Source organism: Amblyraja radiata, chromosome 13 (genome assembly GCF_010909765.2).
Source record: "Amblyraja radiata isolate CabotCenter1 chromosome 13, sAmbRad1.1.pri, whole genome shotgun sequence".
NCBI lineage: Eukaryota > Metazoa > Chordata > Chondrichthyes > Rajiformes > Rajidae > Amblyraja > Amblyraja radiata.
In genome coordinates, this window is record NC_045968.1 from 33006668 (window position 1) to 33030320 (window position 23653).

The window sequence follows — 23653 nt, forward strand, 5'->3', positions numbered from 1 at the left end:
CAACAAAGAGCATTTGGTTCAAGGTTTCCATTTCAGTTATAGTCCATGATCCTCATCACACGTTAAATATCATACCCATAACTTAAGATCCCCAGTGCAAAACAACAATGATGATCATTGCAAGTGAACACGTTTCTCAGCTAACTGGCAACTTCTTGGGGAGAGCCACAACCAACAAGGCAGAACAGTATTTAGTTCAGTCCCAGCCTGTCACACCAAGACTGTGTGCATTCCCAGTGGGAATATAGTGCCCAGTGGTAGCTATTGGTAGGGATGAGGTGATAGTGCAGGCTCTCAACATCCTCACTGGTATGGTCTTAATGAAGTATAAATGGGACTATACTGTAAATAGTAGTGAGCACGACAAGGCAGGGCATTGTGAATTGATGTCAGTTTGTCCTATACACACTGGACCTTGCATTTTGCTCCATCTCTGTACTTGAGTTTGACTTGGTTGTATTTATGTATTGTATTCTCTGATCTGAATGGTCAGCATGCAAAACAAATCTTTTCACTGCAACTCGGTACACGTGACAATAATAAACTTAAACCTAAACCTTACAGTAGTCAAACATGTCAATTACACGGGAACATAATAGTGGGACATTTGAGCTAGATGCTGTGATTGGGGCGAGAAATTTCTTGGAATGGATGACCTGGACAGAACAGTCTTTCCACCTGCTACTCACCTTGTGAACTGAATCAACAGAATATTCCCTTCAACGTTGATTCTTTACTTACTATTAATTGATTGGGAAGCATAAAGTGCTGGGGAACAATGTAGGTGCACTGCCAATGCTGCCAACAAGGAGATTAATGCTCCTGCTAATTAATACATTTATGCTCATACAGCTGAGCAGCAGTGGGAAAAGTACCCCCAACAGCACGACTAAAAGGATCATTAAACACCTTCAGAAAAAGCAGCAGGTAACTTCCTCAGATGAAGATGCAATTCACAGAAAATAGAACATAGAACAGCACAAGACAGGAACAGGCTCTTCGGCCCCCATTGTCTAAGCCAAACGTGATACTAAACTAAACTAATCTCATCTGCATGTACATGATCCATACACTTCCATTCCTTGCAAAATGCAACTAACGTGTCTGCCTCCACCTCCACCCATGGCAGGGCATTCCAGACACCCACCTGTGTAAAAAACTTGCCCTGCACATCTCCTTCAAACTACGCCCCTTTCACATTAAACCTATGCCCTTTCATCTTTGACAATTCCACCCTTGGAAAACTATTCTGACTGTCTACCCTATCTATGCCTCTCATAATGTTATATCATTCTATCAGTTTTCCTCTCAGCCTCTAATGCTCAAGAAAACAATCCACGTTTGTCCAACCTAGAGCTAATACCTCCAATCTAGGCAGTACGCTGATAAACCTCTTCTACAGCCTCCCCAAACCCTTCATATTCCCCCAGCAATGGGGCGACCAGAACTGTATGTAATATTCCAAATTTGGCCGAACCAAATCCTATAAAGCTGCATCATGACCTCTTGACTCTTATAATCAATGCCCCAATACCATATTTACCACACTTTCCTTTGGTGTGTTGGAATGCATTTGCCATTTTTGACCACCATTTCAGTCATTTGATACCCTACTGAGGTCTCCAGCTCTTGCTTATAATTAAACAGACAATATTTGTACCCACAAAACCTTCAATCATTGCACAAGATTTACTTCCAAATCATTGATATTCAAGTGACCTGGTGCTGCAGCCTGACATACTCACACATAAAACCCTCCTATCACTTAAACATTGAATAATTACCAAAGATAGACACAAAAAAGCTGGAGTAACTCAGCGGGACAGGCAGCATCTCGGGAGAGAAGGAATGGGTAAAGTTTCGGGTCGAGACCATTCCTCAATAATTACCCTTTTCTTCTCTGTACTGAGGTGACTTTTAATCCAATGTTATATTATCAGCTTGCTATGTCCATTTGCCTTTCTGCCTAACTTTGAACTTTGCAGGCACCTTACTAAAAATACATATTGTCTTCATGAAATGTCATTCCATTATCTACCTTCCTTATTACTTGTCAAGCTTGGATTGTTTTCTCTGGATCGGCAGAGGTTGAATGGTTGATAGATATTGGAATAGTTAGTTTAAATAGACCTGGCTGTTCAAGATGTCTTCTGTTACTGAACATGGTGGTTTATGGCTGCTGATAATAATAATTAATAATGCCTGCATTTCAATCAGCAGCCATAGATTCACAGCCATAGAGTCACATCTTGCTGACCAAGATGTCCCATCCAAGCTAGTCCCATTTGCTTGTATCTATCTGGCCCATATCTCTCTAAGCCTTTCCTTTCCATGTACCTGTCCAAATATATTTTAAATCTTGTTATTTTACCTGCCTTAACTACTTGATCTGGCAGCTTGTTCCATATACCCACCACACTCTGTGTGAAAATTAATCCCCTCATATTATTATTATATCTTTCCCCACTCATCTTAAACCTATGCCTTTAAGTTCTTGATTCCACCTTCCAGGGGAAAGAGACTATGCATTTATCTGTCCATTCACCTCATGATGTTATACACCTCTATACGACCGCCCTTCAATCTCCTGCGCTCCAAGGAATAAAGTCCTAGCCTGCCCAACCTCTCCCTACACCTCAGACCCTCAAATCCTGGCAACATTCTCATAAATCTTCTCTGCAGCAAAACCAACACAATATCATGTGCAGCCTCATCAATATCTTGTACATCTGTAACCATCTTAACTTCTATACTCAATTCCCAGACTGACAAAGTCAGTGTGCCAAAAACCTTCAATACCACCCTATCTATTGCAATGCTGCTTTAAGAGAACTATCCACATGTATTCCTTGGTCCCACTACTTTACAACACTCCCCAAGTTCCCAATGTGCGGGAATTCTCAAAATGTAACATCTTACACTTGCCCAGCTGATCAAAATCCTATAGATTTAATTTACAATCGTAACTCTACCTCTTTTTATCCTCTGTCAAATCAGTGCCAGATAAATATCCAGGGTTAAAGATGCATGGCCATTGAAGTCACATTATTCTAAAACAGTTAGCAAAGCAGGTAAGGCTGTAGTAGAAGTACAAGCCAAAGGCCACAGTTTAAGAATAAGGGGTAAGCCATTTAGAACGGAGATGAGGAAACACTTTTTCTCACAGTGAGTTGTGAGTCTGTGGAGTTCTCTGCTTTAGAGGATGGTGGAGGCCGGTTCTCTGGATACTTTCAAGAGAGAGCTAGATAGGGCTCTTAAAGATAGCAGAGTCAGGGGATATGGGGAAAAGGCAGGAACGGGGTACTGATTGGAGATGATCAGCCAGGATCACATTGAATGGCGGTGCTGGCTCGGGGCCGAATGGCCTACTCCTGCACCTATTGTTTATTGTCTTCCTAGGGCAAAAGATTATGTACACTGTTTAGAGACTGAGAAGTTTAGGGAATGAATCTGCTACCAAGTTGACGTTAGTAAATCATTCACATAACAGTCATTACTTTATTTTTCAGATGACATGTACAACCTGAAGTCCATGAAAATGAATGTGGCAGAATTTGAGGCTCTTGATTTGTATGCTTGCAAGGCAAGTATCAAAGAGAAATGGGGGGAGGGGTGCTCTACTTTCAGACTGCTCTGGCCAAATGGTAAATGAAATGTCAGTAAGTACCCTGTTCCTGGAACTCCACAACATTTTCAGTGGCTAACTGAAGACCTGTTTGCCACTTTGCCCCAGAAAATCCCCAGAGGTTGCAGTGCATGGTTTAGACGACCTTGTCCCCCTTGCTTCCTTGAATGCCACAGAGTGCATGAACCACATCAGGTCAGTCCAGAGTCAGGCTAGGGTCAGGAACTTCCAGTGGATCAGAACTAAGGTCAGTTGCCAGTGATGAGGAGCCATGTTTGAGCAGAGGAGTTAGGCTGGAGATTGTGGAGTGGGATTCACAATGGGAAGGGGGGGGGGGGGGTTTGCGGGAATGCTGAAGTTAAAAATTAAGCAGTGAGATCAAGAGTTGGGTGTGGGATCAGTGTCCAGTGGTGTTTCGAGTACTCTGCAGTTAGTGGAAGCCATGGGGTTCATGATTGAAAAGTGATGGCAAATGAGATGGAATAGTGATTAGGTTCATGTTTGTCAAGGTGGGGTGGGAGTCAGGGTCTTGAGGCGGCTAGGGAGGTAATGTGATAGGGCCAACTAAATAGGTTTCAAAGAAAGCTATCAAAGTACCTAGCTCTAAGTTGTACGTGCGGAGCTGAACCAACACCTACTGGGATCTGGTGTGAAAGCCACGTGCAAGTGGCTGCTGGGAATTACAGGCCTGTGTTGCGTGGTATTGTACCAAGCCAACATCATGCATTAAATTAAAAAAAGAAACCGCTTGAAACATTCAACAGGTCAGGCAGCATCAGTGAAGAGAGAAACACAGAGTGACATTTTATCAGAACTGATGGAAAATGAAAGTTAACCATTTATTTCTCCACAATTTTCTCCACTGATTTGCTGAGGATGTCCTAGACTTCTGGTTGTATTTCAGATTTCCAGCCATTGTAATATTGTGTTCCTTTGTACCGCAGTGTACCAGTCACATGGAGGGGCTGGAGGACAAATTGCCGAAATCACGAACTTTATGAGTCCGTGGTTTTCAATTAGTTGATATATCATTCAAAGTGAGACCACAGGGTACACAAAAAGCAGGTTGTGTGATGGAATTACTAAACACATGTTGAGTCCCAGCCCAATCAAATCCTCCCATCACTCCCATCCCAAAGCAATTATATTTTGCAAAAGCAAACTAATATGCACATTGGAAACCTGAAATACACACGGAAGATGCTGGAAACATTCAGTGCATAATTTCTATTCACTGAGGGGTAATTGTTTAATCTCTGCTCTTTAATTGGCTTCTACTTTTGAATCTTATCTGTGCTAGCTCTTCACTAAGTTCAGATAGGCTTCACTTGTGCTCACTCCCCCCCCCCCCCCCCCCCCCCTCCGCAGAATCTGAGCCAACCTGATCCAGACATTGACTGGAAGTGAACAATAGAATATGGAACATAGAATAGTAAAGCACAGGAACAAACTCTTCAGCGCACAATGTCTGTGCCAGTCATGATGCTAAGTTAATGACCCATATCTCTCTATTCCTTACGTAAATACCGAAAAGCCTCTGAAATGACACAATTACCTCTGCCTTCGGTCATCGGGTCCTAGGGATGTAAGTTTTCTCAGTGTCATTAGTTTAGAACATAGAGCAGAGCAGCAAAAGAATAGTCCCTTCGGCCCACAGTGTCCATTCCAAACAGAATGCCGGGTTAAACTAATCCCAGGTGCCTATCAGAAAACCTCGTAAATCCCACTATTGTATCTGCCTCTACTGCCACCACTGGCAGTGCATTCCAGCTACCCACCCCTCTCTCTCTAAAAACGATTGACACACATATCTGGAAGGTTCTGAGAAAATCTCTGGAGAATCACTCTCCGAACTGAAAATACATTGTGATGTTATGCCCTTTAAGCACAAAGATAACAGCAGGTGATTAAATAGAGTTTCAATAGTTAGAATGTCATTGTTTACTTCAATACATTGGGTGGTGAAGGCACTAGCTCTGTAGGGTTACATCTTTACAATGGGAGTGCACGTAAACTGAACTTTGTATTTCCAAACACCTATGTTGCGATTCAAGGCACCAAAATCAGCCTTTTTTAAAACTATATTGAGAGGTGAATCTTTCTGCAGGCGTTAGTGTGTATTGTGCAGGTATCCTTGTCCATGGTTGAAGACTGATTTTCATTCGCATTAACTGGCTGTTACCACGGTAACTCCTGAAGAATGTCCCAAGTTTAGCAATCCCCAATACCTTCATTGCCCAACCAGCACTCAAAGTTTCACACACTTCGACATGGACAGCAAGCCTCACTGCCCAGTCTAGATAGAACTAAACAGATGGCACCTGATCTCCTCCTCAAACTGTTGAAGTGGGACCACTGCGTCCCACTGGTGATATTGGTGTCTGTCCAGAGAAAGACAGTGGGTGATTCTGAGGAAATCTGAGGGATGATGTGATGCTAACAAGTTGTTGAGGACTTTACTACTTATAGATTCTGACAGCATCATCATTCACCGATCCATCCACACTCAGTCCCCCATTGACCCACATCCCCACCCATAGTCCTCCATCATACCCTCCTCCCTTGCTTCTGCTACCACTCCTCTCTAATGGAAGGCTCACACATGAGTTTTAGACTGGTGCTTTGGGAGTGAGGGATGACAGAAATCGACTGCTTTAGTTGAGAGGAGGAGCTCTGTTTAAAATTGTGGCAAACGGTTGTCAGTAATCAGAGGCCAGACTTAGAACCGCTGCCTCACAGCACCAGAGACTCAGATTCAATCCTAACCTTGGGTGCTGTCTGTGTCGAGTTTCCATGTTCTCCATGTGACCACATGGGTTTCCTTCCACATTCCAAAGACGTGCAGGTTCGTAGGTTAATTGGCACTGTAAATTGCCCCAAGTGTGTAGGGAGTGGATGAGAAAGTGGGATAACATAGAACTAGTCTGAATGGGTGATCAATGGTCGGCATAGACTCGGTGGGCTGAAGGGCCTATATCCATGCTGGATCTCTAAACTAAACTAAAATTCTGGTGACTAGTTTAAAAAAAAAGTGATGTTTGGATCTGGGGAGAAGCTGAAAATACTGAACCTATTTCTTCTGCACATATCAAATACTTGCAATTGGAGCTCCTTGAAATGAAAAGCTTCCCCAGATAGCATGATGTATTCACCATTAACCATCTCCTGTAATAACAGGTTCCACCAATGGGTTCTGTGGAGGCCCTGGTACAGAATTTGTTGCAGTATGCAAGCACGGATCTGGAGAAAATTCGAGCAATGTGGATGTGGATCTGTTGTCATATTGGTAAATCTGCAGTTAAATTATCTTAACAGTTCTGCAAAGGAGTTATTTGCAATAGAAATTAAATGTGCCTGAACTATCTTTACAACCACGTTTAAATGCCATCAATCTACATCTCTTTGCCAGATCCCAGAAGTGAACTCAGTGGCTTTACCTATTGGCTTCTTCCCTTCGAGTGTGTCTCAGAAGGGGATGTGCTCAGCCAGCTTTGTAACTGTCTGCCAACAACAATTTGCCTTGGGTCCATGCACCACAAGAGTCCAATCGCTTAATTACTAAAGTTGTACTTTATCGACTGGCGCAGCAGTAGAGTTGCTGCCTCACAGCGCCAGAGACCCTGGTTCAATTCTGACTATGGGTGCAATCTGCGCGCAGTTTGTATGTTCTCCGTGTGACCGAGTGGGTTTTCTCTCGATCCTCTGGTTTCCTCCCACATTCCAAAAAAAGACATGCGGGTTTGTAGGTTAATTTGACTTCAGTAATTGCCCCAAGTGTGTAGGACATAGAACTAGTATACAGATGATTGATGGTTGATGTTTGACTAGATAGGCCAAGTATCTCTAAACTAAACTAAACAAAAAACCAAGAGTAAAATATTCTTTATGGTCATAGCGTTACAGCACAGAAACAGGTCCACCAATCCTGGCCATCCGTCAAATACCCATCTACACTAATCCCATTTCCCAGTACTTGGTCTGTAGCCTTCTCTAGCTTGGCGATTGAAGCATGTATCCAGATACACCTTAAATGTTGGACTTCAGAAGTGTTAACAGTCAGCTGAATAAAGGAAAAGGGTTAACGTTTCAAGTTTTAAATGGATTTTAACCAATGGTCCAATGGTCATTTTAATGGTGTTTTTTATCATCACATGTGCAAACGCACAGTGAAATTATTTTCTTCCACATAGTCCAGAAAAGTATTGCCATACCTAAGCACAGGAGTAGTACCGAGTAGCAATGTGTCCTGAAATAGTCCACTGAGTCCGGGCCTCCAGCCATCGCCCCCCTTGGACGCAATGTCTCTCTCATCGCCCGATCCACCTTGTGACCCAGGGACAACTCCCGCAGCCAACCTTGAGGGTGCGTTAGACCAGTCCCCGGTTTCCTCTCCTATGGGCTTTGCTTCTCGCCCATCACGTCCGTCATCGTTGTCATCACCGGCTAAAGATGTTGTCTTTAGGGGACGAGCTCGGCAGCATCTGCCCTGCAGGCCGCAATGCTTCGGGTCCTTCGAGCAGGGGCCGGCTCGATGACTTCTTCCCTGCAGGCAGCAAAGTGCTGGGAGCTTCCAATACTGCAATGATGTAGCATTAAGAGGAACAGGAGTAACCATACAACTTCTCCAGCCTGCTTCGTATAGTTCAATTAGATCACCCCTGAATTTCTCCTTAACACACTGAAGGGACGTGATAGAACAGTACACAATCATGAATGGTTTTACCAGAGTAAGTAAAGAGAAAGCATTTACAACAGCAGAGCAGTTAGTAGCCAAGAAAAATAATGACAATAGGATGAAGCAGTTTTACTGCTGAGCACTTGATGGGTGGTGGAATCTTCATAGTTTTTGGAAAGGAAAAATAAACTTTCCTGCATGTTGTGGAGAGACGATGTGGTCATGTAAATAATTGGTTGGTCCCATCAAACAATTGCCACAATAGACTCCAGTTTGTTAGAAAAAACATGAGTTTCATGGTGTAAATAACAGCAACTGGGTGACGGCTCCTCTGCTGTCTGAGGAAAAGGGAGCAGTGACTATGATTGAACATTGATCTGTGCTGGCTGGAAAGCGACTGACAGTTCCTCATTTCACCAGAACAGTGGAACCCTTGACCAGCTTGGCCCGTGAACTGAGATCCCTCTCCTCACCCGATTATGTCTGTGTCCTGGGAGCGCCTCTTGCATCCAACCTTGAAGGCGCTGGAGGTGCCTACCAGCCTCTCCTACCAACCCACTCCTCGCATCCGTCGTCGCCAGCGGCTCCCTTCTCTTCAACTCTCTTCAGCAGAGAGGACATTCCCCCACCACATAATGTGCCGCCTAGTGATAACAACATTTCTCCCAGTGGAATGCAAACAGCCAATGTATATTTTATGTAGATATCATAATAAATATGATGATACCAATATTTCATAAGTACATTTTCTCATGTTGTAAACAGTGCTCAATTATAAACCATTGATCAACAAAAGCATTTTCTAATCATGTTGTGAATTGTACATTGAGAAGTCTACTCAATTAGAGGTGGCATGGTCTGGGAGGATCGTGAAGCGATTGTCCATTTCAAGGGCTATTAGCTCAGAATCAGGGACATTGCCTGCTTGTGGAATCTTAGTGAGTTAATTGTCTACTGTGAATATTAACACAAAGTGCACCCAGTTGAAATATATATATATGAATGTAAAAGTCTTATGTATTTGCTTATTCAGAGTTTACCTCTGTAAATCATAGTGATAGACATGAATTCAATGCAGTCGCTTCCAAGGTTAGGTTCGGAGTTTCGCTGTTTATCGTCCCACATTCCCCTCCTTTTTCCATCTTTCTGAAGACAAAGGTTCAGGTACCTGCTTTTTAATATTTTCAAACTTTTATTGCACTTTGCAAGTGCCGACGGATTCTGTGAAGCCACTGATGAAGCAGAATGTAGTAGACAGGGTTTCTGTGTATTTGCAGAGTATGATGTGAAGGGATATCACAACAAGGACCATTTGCATTCTGATGCCATCGATGTTCTGAAGTCTGGAAAAGCAGTGTGTGCTGGGTACTCGGGACTCTTCTGTGAAATGTGCAGGTAAGGCGGTTTTATGTCACTTTTATTATTTTTCTTCAGCAGCTTCCCTGTCCAACCCTCCCCACTCCTCGCCACCTTCAGCCCCAGAGCTGCAAGTTACGGCCCTGAACTTATCAGCCCCCACATTTCCATTGCCTGAATGATCCACTCCTCCAAACCCCACATCCCAATTTTGGCACAGTCCACTCCTTTTGTTCCCCTATATCCCTATACTGGGACGGTCCCCTCCTGTACCATCCCCACATTCCAGGGATGGGATGGTCCACGCCTGTTCTCCCATGCATTCCTAAGAGGCTGCCTGACCCGCTGAGGTACTCCAGCATTTTGTGTTATGCCCACATTCCAATGTTGGAATGTTTCACTTCTCTTCCATTCCCATTATCCATACTTTGTAGATGTTACGTTTTTGCTTGTTTTTTAGTATGGAAATAGGCCCTTAGGCCCACTGAGACCCACCAACCAATAATTACCCATACACTAGTTCTATTCAACACACTAGGGGCAATTTACAGAAGCCAATAACCTGCTTCTATATATATATAACTTATATATAACTTTTTTTTCCATTTATTATATTGTTTACAGAGTACTATGTTTACATATTCTGTTGTGCTGCTACTTCCATTTTTCTATCGGAGACGTATGACATTAAAACACTCTTGACTCATGATTCCTGTATCCTGACAACATTCCGGCAAATGTCTGTTGTCCCCCCCTGCCGAGGTACGAGTCATGTTCATCCAGGTGTGGTCCGACCTGGATTCATCCAGCCGAGGCATTGCAGTCACTCTAATGAACCCCCATCTCCACAAAAGGGCAGCAGTCTGTCAGCTACTTGAATGTCCTTTTATATTCATTCTATTTTACTGATCTGGGATCATGGACCCAATCTCTCACTGCATCCCATTTCATCCCATCAAGTTTCCTAATTCTAGCTATTACAGCAGGAAGACGCTGTCCTTGAATATGGTGGGACATGCTTTCAAACTACCTGTATTTGTTTCTTCTGCCCGATAACAGAAGGAAAAAGGGAGAATGACAGGGGTGTCAGAGGATCTTGATTGTGTTGGCAGCTTTCCCAAGGCACGGTGTGGATGGGATCGATGGGGGGGGAGGCTAGTTTATATTATGAACTGGCCTGTGTTCATGACTACAATTCATTGCGTACTTGGACAGTACATTTGCCAAACCAAGCTGTGATTATTCAGATCGGATGCTTTTTCTGAGGCATTGTAGATAATTGGTAAAGGTCATTGGAGATATGCTGAATTTCTTTAGTCTTAGTTGAGTTTAATTTAGAGATACAGTGCGGAAACAAGCCCTTCGGCCCACTAAGTCCACGCTGACCAGCCATCACCCACACACTAGTTCTATCCCGCTTACAAAGGACAATTTACAGAAGCCAATTAGCCTACAAACCTGCACATCTTTGGAGTGTGGGAGGAAACCGGAGCATCCAGAGAAAACACATGCAGCTACAGGAAGGACATACAAAATCCATAAAGACAGGTACATGTGTACATAAAATAGACACAAAATGCTGGAGTAACTCAGCAGGCCAAGCAGCATCTCTTGAGAGTTCTCTCCTCCCCAGAGATGCTGCCTGCCTTGCTGAGTTACTCCAGCATTTTGTGTCTATCTTCGATTTAAACTAGCATCTGCAGTTCCTTCCTATACATGTGTACATGGTCAGGTTCGAACGCGAGTCACTGAGAAAGTAATGTTGATGTGATTTCATGGCGTAGCATCAATCTTATCTACATTACATCCACAGAATGAGTTACTCTTTTTTCCAGTGCCTGATCAGGAAAACTATCATGTTTAACCCCTAATGTGCCTGTAAACATTTCTTCTTCCTTGACAGAAATCAATTATTTAGATCAAAGAATCTCAATCTAAAGAATCTAGATCTTTTGCACTTCAAATCAGCTAGACAAACGAATCTATAATTAAAGTGACTCTATTACGACGGTGGGCGGCGCGACTCTCGTCAGCAGCGGCCTCTGCAGTCCGTCTGTGTTTTATTATTTTTTGTCTCGTTTTTATGTAGTTTTTGTTATTTTTTGTTGTTGGGGTATGTGTGTGTAGGGGTGGGGGTGGGGTGGGGGGGGAGGGGGTAACTTTAAAATATTTCCCCTGCACGGGAGACCCGACCTTTTCTTTGTCGGGTCTCCGCTGTCGTTGGGGCTGCAACGTGGAGCGGCCTCCAACAGGAACGACCTGGGGTTCCAGCTGCGGAGCTGCCGACTACTCACCGTCACGGGGCTGGCCGAGTCCGGAGCGGGTGGAGCTGTGGTGGACGCTGCTGCGACCCGACCCCCGGAGATTCGGAGGCTGCAACTGCGGGTTTGGCAGATGGCGGCAGCGGGAGCCCGCGGGTCCCTGCTGGGTGACCGCTTTTCGGGGCTTCCGCAACGGCAACTTCACCCGCCCGAGTTGCGGGGTTGAAGAGCACCTGAGCTGGGCCTTACAGCATCGCCCCGCGCGGCTTGGAATGGCCGCGGGACTTTGCGAGCGCACGCCGGGGGCTCTAACACCAAGAGCCGGTGTGCGACCTTGCATCACCCGGCGTGGCTTTAATGGCCGCGGGACAATCGCCGTCGCCAGCCGGGGGCTTTGACTTTGACTCTGACATGGGGGGGAGAGTGCAGTGGAGAGATAAGTTTTTTTTGCCTTCCATCACAGCGATGTGATGGATGTTTGTGTAAACTGTGTTGTGTCTCGGGTCTTTTTGTTTTGTAATGTATGGCTGCAGAAACGACATTTCGTTTGGACCTCAAGGGGTCCAAATGACAATAAATTGAATTGTATCAAAGAAACTAACAAATATGTCGTAAGCTGGAAGCCAGACCAAGAGAAAGGTAATCAATTTTGTTTACATTTCATTTTGGAGCCCAATTGGCCCTAAAGATTGTCCTCTCCACCTGTTTTCTCCTTGGTGCATTGATATCAAGATTTAGTGAACAGTCTTTGATGCTTGTAGGATCTTTGTGGAGCCATCCCCAGTATCCATATCGTTCCTGCAATCCTACACCCTTCAACATTGCCTGCCACCCTTTATGTGCCTGATCCCACGCGCTTTTACCCTAACCAAACACATGTTCATTTGGACATTAATATGACTGGAAGAGATCACAGCGTTTAATGCAGAAGTTAATCACAACTTGAAGTGGTTGCTGATCAAATGTGTATTAACCACCAACAAATTAGTTTTGCAGATATACAGTGTACTGAAATCGCAGGATACTCCAAAGGATATAATTACGAAGTTGGGAAGAAGTTCAAAGGTGATTCAGACCATGCCTGGAATGCCGTGTTTCTGGACGGGAAGTGGCACCTTCTGGACAGTACCTGGGGATCAGGCCACGTGAATGAGACCTGCTCTAAGTTCACCCGCAAGTAAATCCTGCTCTTCCTTTGTCATTTCCACATTGACAGAACACAAAATCATACAATATTACAAATTATACAATACTATATGTTTCACCAGGGCCTTATATTTGTAGTTTCCCTTCTTTCTCTGGGGTGCACTGGTAGGTGGTTTGTATGTGCTGGTGTGTGGTCTGTGTGTACAGGTAGATGGTCTGTGTGTACAGATAGATGGTCTGTGTGTACTGGTGTGTGGTCTGTGTGTGCTGGTGTGTGTGGTCTGTTTGTGCTGTGTGGTCTGTGCTTACAGGTGTGGTGTCTGTGTACTAGCGGGTGGTCTGTGTGTGCTGGTGGATAGTCTGTGTGTACAGGTGTATGGTTTGTGTGTACTGGTAGGTGGATTGTGTACTGATGGGTGGTCTGTGTGTACTGGTAGGTGGATTGTGTACTGGTGAGTAGTCTCTATACTGGTAGATAGTCTGTGTGTCGCATGGCACGGCTGGTGAGGTCACAGTTATTGTCTCTACTGAAGACCAACAACAACTAGAATGTGTGCTGACTCCAGTTAGATCATCCCGTCACACACGTGGCTCATTTACATGTTCACTTACAAATATACCGTGCTACTCTCCCTCTTTGAGAGATTGGTCTAGGTCTGGAAAACTACATCACAACTGACCTGCACTGCTGGCTGTTTCTCAGATTTCTGTTTTATAATTGTGCGAGAGAATAGTTAGTTTACCTTTAAGAGTGATAGTGAACTGTTTAATGGAAGATGTGGCCTCACTAGTAAAGGACACACAAAGTGACTTGAAGAGCTCACACAGACGTTCTGAACCCACCAGACAGCAACATTAACTGGTACCATTCTGCAAGGCTTCTCTGGGATTTAATTTATATCAGCCTAAGAAATGCTGACTTTCTATTACAGGTATGTTGAGTTTTATTTCTTCACACATCCGACACTCTTCATCAATAATCATTTCCCTATGGAGGAAAAGTGGCAGCTGATTTCCCCGAGGATTTCCCTCAAGATATTTGAAAACATGGTGTTCAGGACAGGAGATTTCTTTGAAATGGGTCTGAAGTACATCCACCCAGACGTGCAGGTGATATCCACAGGTACAGTGACAGAATGTGATGACTTTAAACATTTTAGGGTTGTTTAATATGGACAGGAAATCATTAGAAAGTAAAAGTGAATGACAGTGTGAGAGAGACCAAGTTGGTGCAAAGGAAACAACCAGATACAGAGAAATGCAGAGACAGAGACACAGAAATAGAGAGACAGACTCTGAGACAGAGAGGTGCAGAGACAGACACATAGACACCGAGATAGAGCAACACAGACAACAGGGACAGAGATACACAACAACAGAGGCACAGATACAGAGAAAGAGAAGCAGTCATAAACATAGAGACACAGGACGAAATACTGTGAAACAGAGATAGTACGGCATAGAGACAGATGCACAGAAACTGAGACATAGACACAGACAGATAGATGAGGAATCAAAGAGACACAGGGACAGTGTGGCATAGACAAAGAATCAAGGATACTGAGATAGATGAAACGAGACAGAGAAATAAAGAGAGTGAGCCATAAAGACACCGAGACCATGGTAGACGATAACAATAAAAATACTTAAAATATTTTTGGATTCATGGTACATTGTAGGAAAGGTTTAAAGAAATATGGGCCAAATGCGACTAGCTAGATGGGCATCATGTACGAGGTAGGTCGAAGGGTCTGTTTTACATGCTATATTACTCTGATACAGAGACAGGGACACAGGTAAAAAGAGACAGAGAGACACAAAAAAGATATGGGATTAGAGGCAATGGGTCACAGAGATAAAAATACTCAGATACACAGAATAGAGATACAAGATGTTACACGTTGACAGGGAGACAGGGGGGCTGGTAGAATGTACATGGGAGAGCATAAGAATGTACTTACTCAAGCATGAGGGAAGTTGAGACAGAAAAACAAAGGGATTTGGATGGGAAGAGACAGAGATATGTGTAGAAGTTCTGTGAATCAGCAGAAGACAAAATCAGCATCAATGGCATTTACAAACACATCACAATATGGCACAATTGTGCCAGAAGGTCATTCAATTCATCAGAAATACAAATTTGTATTCTGTCGCACCTAGAATTGGAGCATAAGGGTTTAGCCTATTTACAATAGGACCAATTGAAGAAGTTTGCTGTGATTTGCTTGAGGGGCTGGGAGTGCACAAGATCTTCATGAAAGGTTTGCAGAATTAACAGAAACGATTGAGGAAGTTTAGGGAGCAGCCCATGAACTATGTTACTATTTCAATGCCCATTTCCAGGAAATACCAGACCGCATGTTATACAAACGCAGCTTACCAATACATCAATTGAATGACAGTCTGAGTAGAAAAAGACTGTTGTTCTATTATACCAATTTCAACTGCATGACTTCTCAAAGCCAATAGAATAGTCATGTTATAATTTAGGAAACACACCAGCCAGTTTACACACAGCTAGATACCAGAAGCAGAAATGAAATTAATGGCCAGATAATCAAAGTGATGTTAATAGAGGCATAATTATTCTGTGGGACACCTGGGGAAGATCTTTAAAACACTGCCATGTCATTTTTTATGGTGCTAAGAGAGAGTCAAGCCGTTTGTGTTTTATCCAAGAAACCATTTTCTTTTCACTCAATCCATTGGAAATGCCAGCATAAAGTTTGTTAGGTATAGACAAGATGACCTTGAACCAAGGGTACTGGGAAATCTCCAGGATCTAACCCTGATCTTTAGCTTTAATCATCCAAATTGGGGTTTAAATGTCGCATAAAACAATCTGCTGAAGGAACAGAGCGAGTCAGACAGCAGAGTGAATCAGGGGAAATGGGCAGATGAAGTTTCAGGTCGGGACTTTTGTTTGGACTGAAAGAGGAGAGGGGTTTGAGGGAAGGACAGATATAGTGACAGAGGCTGAGAGTTGCTAAGCATGGAACTAAATTAGGAAGAAAGATGGACAGATGGGAATAGTGGGGGCAGTGGAAACAATGCCTGGGTGATGAAGAAGTAGAGTGGTTGGGAGAGGGAAGGCAGTGTGTAAGAGGACCTGGGAACATCAGAAGTGAGGACGGGACCGAGGTTACCTGAAATTGGAGAATTCCGTATTCATGCCATAAAGTTGTGGAATAGTCTGGTGGAATGTGAGGCGCTGTTCTAGTTTGTGCTAAGTCTCTAGTTATTCACACTCTGGCAGAGGAGGAGGCAAGAGACAGATAGGTTAGTGCAGGATTGGCGACAGTTCCAGATGGCCCTGGGGTAACAATTGGTCAGAATGGTCCAGTCTAGAGCCGCTGGCGTCCACAGTTATCTAGACAAAACCTTTCTTCACTCTCAATTTGTCCATTATCTCTGCATCCATTGCCAAGATGAGGATTTCCATTCCTTCGGGCCGCTGACCTGCGATCCCCGCACATTAACACTATTCTACACACGCTAGGGACAATTTACAATTTTACCAAGCAGTAAAACCCACGCAGGTCACGGGGAGAATGTACAAACTCCGTACAGACAGCATCCGTAGTCAGGATCGAACCCGCATCTCTGGCGCTGCTCGGCAGCGACTCTATCGTTGCGCCACCAGAGGGAGCGATGGTGGGTAGAAGGGAACAGTTGGGAGGGTACCATGGCAGGGTGTCAAGTACACCGCGTTTCTTATGAAGAGTTAGCGAAACTCAGCGGAAAAGCAGGAATAAGCCCCCGCAGAAATACAGAAGGGAGTTGGTCAAATTGGACACGTTTAACTGATTGTAATTATTCTCTAACAGTGAATGGAAGAGTTATCATCAACATAGAGGGCCATTCCCCAACTTTGTTCATGTACAATCTCGACGACAGGAAGGACTGCGCTATCATCATCTTGACCAAGTACGGAATGAAGCTGGAGGTTCTGCCGCAGAAGACGGGGAACCACAAGTTAAAAATCTATGCAAAACTCTGGGATTCGGAAGAGGAGACGTATTCCTTTATTTGCGCCTATCTAGTCAGATGCGATTTGATTGATGAAAATTTCAAGCTGCCAAAGTCGTTTCATAACCCCATGGGTCCCAGCTGGCTTACAGAGACCAAGGGGCTTCTGCAGCCGTCTCACCCTGAGCCCCTGATTTACTGTGAGGACGGCAGGTGTGCGATCAGGTTCATGGTGAACGTGGAGCTGAGCTTCGCCAGCAAGCTGTCCTGCGATGACGTCCGGCTGTCAGACGAGGACATGAAGAGCCACGTCTTCAAGACTCAGTTCGGCAACTGGGTGGAGTTTAAGATCCAGCTCCCTCAGTCGGGCCTCTATGTCTTTGCGATCTTCGGGAAGGAGAAGACCAGCCGCAGCCCCACCCACGACCACATTTGCGAATACCTGATCTCCTGCACCAACAAGAATGTCCACTTGTCCAGCTTCCCCAAGATCTTCAGCTCCTGGACAGACGGCTGTGAGCTGGTGGAGCCTCTCTCCGGCACACTGCCCCCTCACCAGCTGATCAAATTCAAGCTTAAGATCCCCCATGTGAGGAATGTGCAGGTGTATGGTAAAGTAGCGTGTCCACTCAACATGACCAAGGAGGGCTACTGGGAGGGCATTTGCAACACGGAAGATAACAAGCACCTCAATGTTGGCGTCTCGGATAAAATGTTTGACAGCAAGTTTACATTTGCCCTTCAGTATGAAGTGGGAGTTATAAAATAATCTGACCCCGTATTACAACCTGCCATGGATAACAAAAGCGAAGCTGAGCGGAATTAAAACCAAAAAAACACATGTAATTCATCTCAAAATCTGTTTTATGGTAATGAATATGTTTTATGCAGTGGGCTTCCCTTGACTGAGGCTTCACAAGGTGATCAAGTTAAAACTCTTCATTTAATACCCGGATCTCACAGGATGTTCAATGAAGGAAGAATTAGAAATTGAATTTGCCTTTTATGTCTTGAGCATGTCCAAAGACATGTCCAAAGAGCGAATAAATTACTTTTGACATGTTTTTAATGCCGTACTGTGGGGAACCGTAATGAACTGTGCCGTTTCATTAAAGTGTGGCGCTTGGCTTAGTGTTCAGAGTGCTACATGAGGAAATACTGAGCCGGTGTCCAATGAGGGGGCATCATAAGCAGGTAGAGGTCCGGGCCATACAGGGGGCCTGGACCAGAGTGAACGTGGGCTGTCAGATTGAAGGAGACGAGAGCTGAGAGGAGCGAGGCCACAGAGTGGACTGGGCCGCGATCTGACAGCGCAGGGACTGTGTGAACACGAAGGGCCGTCAGGGGGGGAAACAGGAGAGCGATGCACGATGGGGGGTGGAGAGAGACACTGAGGGGATCAGAAGAACAGGAGGGTGAGTGAGGACGATGGGGCAACAGGAAAGTTGACGCAAGAGGGACGGTGAGGGAGAGGGATAGTACACTGGACAGTCAGCTCGGGCCAGCAGGGGTTGAGCTTTGTTGACATAGAGAACACAATGAAACCTCAATCGAGAGAACTGGAGTAGAAATGTGGAGGCAGGGATATTATGGAAGGGCAACGCTGGATTGGGGGGTATCAGAGGGAGGGATGGAGGTATGGTCAGAAGGAGGGGTAAGGTACGGGTCAGAGGAAAGGATGGGAACAGTGAACAAGGGGAAGGATGGTGTAGTCGGAGAAATGATAAAGACAGTGCACAGAGGGAGGAATAGAGAGGTAATCAGGTTTCTGAAACAACTCCACGTGCAACAAATGCATGCCTTGAGCTGTGACAAAACATGGAACAGCACAGTACTGAAACAGGCCCTTTGGCCCACGACATCTGTGCCAAACATGATGCCAAAACCAACTCTTAACTGCTTGCACATAATCCATATCCTTCCATTCCCTGCATATCCGTGCCTATCTAAGTCTCTTAAGTGCAACTGATGTATCTGCCTCCACCACCACTCTAGGTGCGAGTTGCAGGCACTTAACACCCTCTGCGTAAAATCACCTTAAAGCTATGGACTCAATAGAGCTATAGTATATGATATTTCAATCCTGGGAAAAAAGGTTCCGACTACCTACTCTGAATGAATGAGTGAATGAATAAGTTTATTGGCCAAGTATGTACACGTACAAGGAATTTGCCTTGGTGCTCCGTTCGCAAGTAACAACACGACATACAGTAAACCATTAAGAAAAAAACATAAACCATTAAGAATAAAACATTATAGTTTAAACAAGTGAATGAAATAAAATCCCGCTACAGACTTTTGGTTATTGAGTAGAGCTACTGCACGTGGAAAAAAGCTGTTTTTATGTCTGGCTGAGGCAGCTTTGACAGTCCGGAGTCACCTTCCAGAGGGAAGTGCTTCAAAGAGTTTGTGACCAGGGTGAGAGGGGTCAGAGATGATCTTATCCGCTCGCTTTCTGGCCCTTGCAGTGTACAGTTCGTCAATGGGGGGGGAAGGTTGCAGCCAACAACCTTCTCAGCTGATTGAACGATTCGCGGCAGCCTCTGGGTGCCGTGCTTGGTGGCTGAGCCAAACCAGACCATGATGGAGAAGGTGAGGACAGACTCTACGATAGCAGTATAGAATTGGACCATCATTGCTTGTGGCAGATTGTGCTTCCTCAGCTGCCACAGGAAGTACATCCTCTGTTGTGCCTCTTTGACTGTGGAGTCGATGGTGGCCTCCCATTTGAGGTCCTTGGAGATGACGGTTCCAAGGAACTTAAAAGACTCCACAGATGTGACTGTGGTGTTGTTGATGGTGAGTGGGGGGAGGGGAGGGGGAGCTCTCTTAAAGTCTACTATCAATTCAACTGTCTAAAGAGCATTGAGCTCCAGGCTGTTACAAAGGCACCAGGACGCCAGCTCCGTCACTTCCTGTCTGTAGACAGATTCCTCCCCATCCTGGATCAGTCCAATCAGGGTTGTGTCGTCCGCAAATTTGAGAAGCTTGACAGAGGAGTCTGTGGAGGTGCAGTCGTTGGTGTAGAGAGTAAAGGAGAGGGGAGAATATCCAGCCTTGCGGTGCTCCTATGCTGAGGGTCTGCGGGTCCGAGATGTGCTTTCCCAGCCTCACATGCTGCTTCCTGTCTGTCAGGAAGTTGGTGATTCACTGACAGAGGGGTTCTGCAGAAGGACCTCTTTGCTCCTATACTCGACTCCTCTTGTTATAAAGGCCAACATGCCATTCGCTTTCTTCACTGCCTGCTGTACCTGCATGCTTATTTTCATAGGCTGATGAACAAGGACCCCCAGATCCCATTGTACTTCCCCTTTTCCCAACGACGCCATTTAGATAATAATCTGCCTTCCTGTTTTTGATACCAAAGTGGATAACCTCACATTTATCCACATTAAACTTCATCTGACATGCATCTGCCCACTCCCCCAACCTGTCCAAGTCACCCTGCATTCTCATAGCATCCGCCTCACAGTTCACACTGCCACCCAGCTTTGTGTCATCTGCAAATTTGCAAATTATACACCTTTATAAAATCAACCATCATATTCCTCCGCTCCAAGTCCTGGCCTGCTCAAGTCAAGTCAAGTTTATTCGTCACATACACATACGAGATGTGCAGTGAAATGAAAAGTGGCAATGCTCGCGGCCTTTGTGCAAAAAGACAAACAAACAAAATCACATATTCTTTACATATTAAATATTGTGGGCGGAGGGAAAAAAACGGCAATTTAAAAAAAAGCAGTAGAGTGGTGACAGTAAAAGTTAGTCCCTGGTGAGATAGGAGTTTACAGTCCTAATGGCCTCTGGGAAGAAACTCCTTCTCAACCTCTTCGTTCTCACAGCATGGCAACGCAGGCGTTTGCCTGACCGTAGCAGCTGGAACAGTCCATTGCTGGGGTGGAAGGGGTCTCCCATGATTTTATTGGCTCTGGAGTTGCACCTCCTGATGTATAGTTCCTGCAGGGGGGCGAGTGAAGTTCCCATAGAGCGTTCGGCTGAACGCACTACTCTCTGCAGAGCCTTCTTGTCCTGGGCAGAGCAATTCCCAAACCAGATTGTAATATTTCCGGACAAGATGCTTTCCACAGCCGCTGAGTAGAAGCACTGGAGGATCCTCGGAGACACTCTGAATTTCCTCAACCTCTCCCTATAGCTAAGGCCCTTGAGTCCTGGCAATATCCTTGTAAATATTCTCTGCACCCTTTCCAGCTTAATATCTTTCCTATAACAGGGTGAGCAAAATTGAACACAGTTGCCTCACTAACGTCTTCTACAACGTAGCATGATTTCTCAACTTCACTCAATACTTTGACTGATGAACGCCAATGTGCCGAAAGTTATCTTGACCACCCTATCTACCTGTGATGCCCTGACTATGTACCTGCACTCATAAATCCCTCTGTTCCACAACACTCCGCAGAGCCCTGCCATTCACTGTGTAGATCCTGTCCTGGTTTGACTTCCCAAAATGCAGCACCCCACACTTCTCTGTATTAAACTCCATCAACTATTCCTTAGCCCATCTGCCCAACCATCTTCACTATACACAATACCGTTCACTTTAGTGTCATCTGTAAACTTACTAATCATGCCTTGTATGTCATTGATATTGATGACAAACAGCAATGGGTCCAGCACTGGCACACCACTAGTCACAGGCCTCCCATCCAGAAAACAACTTTCCACCATCACCCTCTGCTTCTTTCTTTGAATCTTGTAAATTATTTTCAAATCACACACCGCCCTGACTTGTAAATATATCATCGTTCCTCGAACGTTGACGGCTCCACATCTTGGAACTTCCTGTCCTGGGCTGCACAATGGCACAGCGGTCAAGCTTCTGCTTCACAGCACCAGACACCAGACAGGGTTTGATTCTAACCACAGGTGCTGCCTGTGCGTGAGCACGGTGCTGGAGTTTGTACATTCTTTCTGTGACCGGGTGGGTTTTCTCCGGATGCTCTGGTTTCCTTCCACATTCCAAAAGACGTGCAGGTTTGTAGGTTATTTGACATCTGTAAATTACCCCTAATGTCTAGGAGCGAAACTGGGATAACGTAGAACTAGCGAATGTGTTGCTGTGGACTCAGTGGCTGAAGGGCCTGTTTCCACGCTATGTCTAAAACTAAAAACTAAACTAGTGTGGAATGACTTTCACCAGAGCGACTGCCGCAGTTCAGCACAGACCACCACCAAAACCACAAGGCAATTAAGGAATTAATTATAAATGATGGCATTAGAAAAAAATCATTTATATCAAACAAATACAAAAACGATCATGAGTCTGGTTTTTTCAAGGCAGCTGCTCATCATCATCTCAAGGCTAGTTAGAGATTTCTAATTGAGCAGATGCAGATCTCTCACGACTGATCCAAGGTTAGATTCCTATCTGGAGAAAATGCCTGTGAACATGTCTGTGCAATGGTCAGCAAATAGAATATAATGCGATCAGCAAAATTAAAATGTTGTCATTTTATACTGTTGCAGTAATACAGAATGGAAATGGTCCATTTATCCCACCACATCCACACAGATCATACACCAATCCTGCATTAATCCCCATTTTACTTCTCTCTCATTCCCATCCACTGTCAACTCCCTCCTGTCTTCCAATTCACCTGCCACCCACAAGGACTATTTACAGAGGCCAATTCACTTTGTCATACAGGAGGTAACAAGGTTACCAGGAGGAAAATCATATGGTCACAATGAAAATACCCTAACTTTACAAAGGCAGCAAAGAAAAAGGAATCAGAGTTGACATTCTGAAAAAGTAGACAATGTCTCCCCCCCAACCATCCCCCAAAGATGCTTCTCACTTGCCGAGTTCCTCCAGCAGTTTAAAGTGATGGAAGAACTCAGCAGTTCAAGCAGCACCTGGGGAGGAAAATACAGGGACGTTGTTTGGGTCGGGACCCTTATTTAACCATGCCCATTTCTAGCACTCCAGCACTATGTTTTGCTTGATCCCAGCATCTGCACTCTCTTGAACAAAAAGGCAAAGTGCTGGAGTAACTCAGCGGGTCAGTCCGCATCTCTGGAGAACCTGGATAGGTGAAGTTTCGGGTCGGGATTGTTCTTCAGACCATATCTTGCTCAGTTCCAGCATCTGCAGTTCCTTGTGTCTGAAGACAGCAACCAAGGTCGAGATAAAATATGGGGTTCAGGAGCTGTAAGATAGCAGTACCGACCAGTGCTCCACTGTACCCGATGTTGGGGGAGTCCAGAACCAGGGGCCACAGTTTAAGAATAAGGAGTAAGCCATTTAGAACGTAGACGAGGAAACACTTTTGTGGTGAGTCTGTGGAATTCTCTGCCTCAGAGGGCAGTGGAGGCAGGTTCTCTGGATGCCTTCAAGAGAGAGCTAGATAGGGCTCTCAAAAATAGCGGAGTAAGGGAATATGGGGAGAAGGCAGGAACGGGGTACTGATCGGGGATGATCAGCCATGGTCACATTGAATGGCGGTGCTGGTTTGAAGGGCCGAATGGCCTGCTCCTGCACCTATTGTACCATACTTGGCAAGGTGAGAATTTTAGAACTATTCAAATATCAATCACGCATCGTATGAACGTTATATTAGTGTAAAAGTGCTGTCCCTTACCAAACAAGTAGGATAAATG

At 44.8% G+C, this 23653-nt stretch overlaps 1 protein-coding gene across 2 annotated transcripts in view; it reads left to right on the forward strand.

The window, feature by feature from the left end:
* ky (kyphoscoliosis peptidase) overlaps nucleotides 1-18639 on the forward strand; it is a 68576-nt gene extending 49937 nt beyond the window's left edge. For both annotated transcript variants that reach the window (XM_033031667.1, XM_033031668.1), the window contains 6 exons: nucleotides 3510-3583; nucleotides 6803-6911; nucleotides 9578-9695; nucleotides 12906-13094; nucleotides 13996-14186; nucleotides 16891-18639. In XM_033031667.1, the coding sequence (XP_032887558.1) occupies nucleotides 3510-3583; nucleotides 6803-6911; nucleotides 9578-9695; nucleotides 12906-13094; nucleotides 13996-14186; nucleotides 16891-17801 (1592 nt within the window). In that variant the 3' untranslated portion in view covers nucleotides 17802-18639. The remainder of the gene's footprint in view (nucleotides 1-3509; nucleotides 3584-6802; nucleotides 6912-9577; nucleotides 9696-12905; nucleotides 13095-13995; nucleotides 14187-16890) is intronic.
* The last annotated feature ends 5014 nt before the right edge of the window (nucleotides 18640-23653 follow it).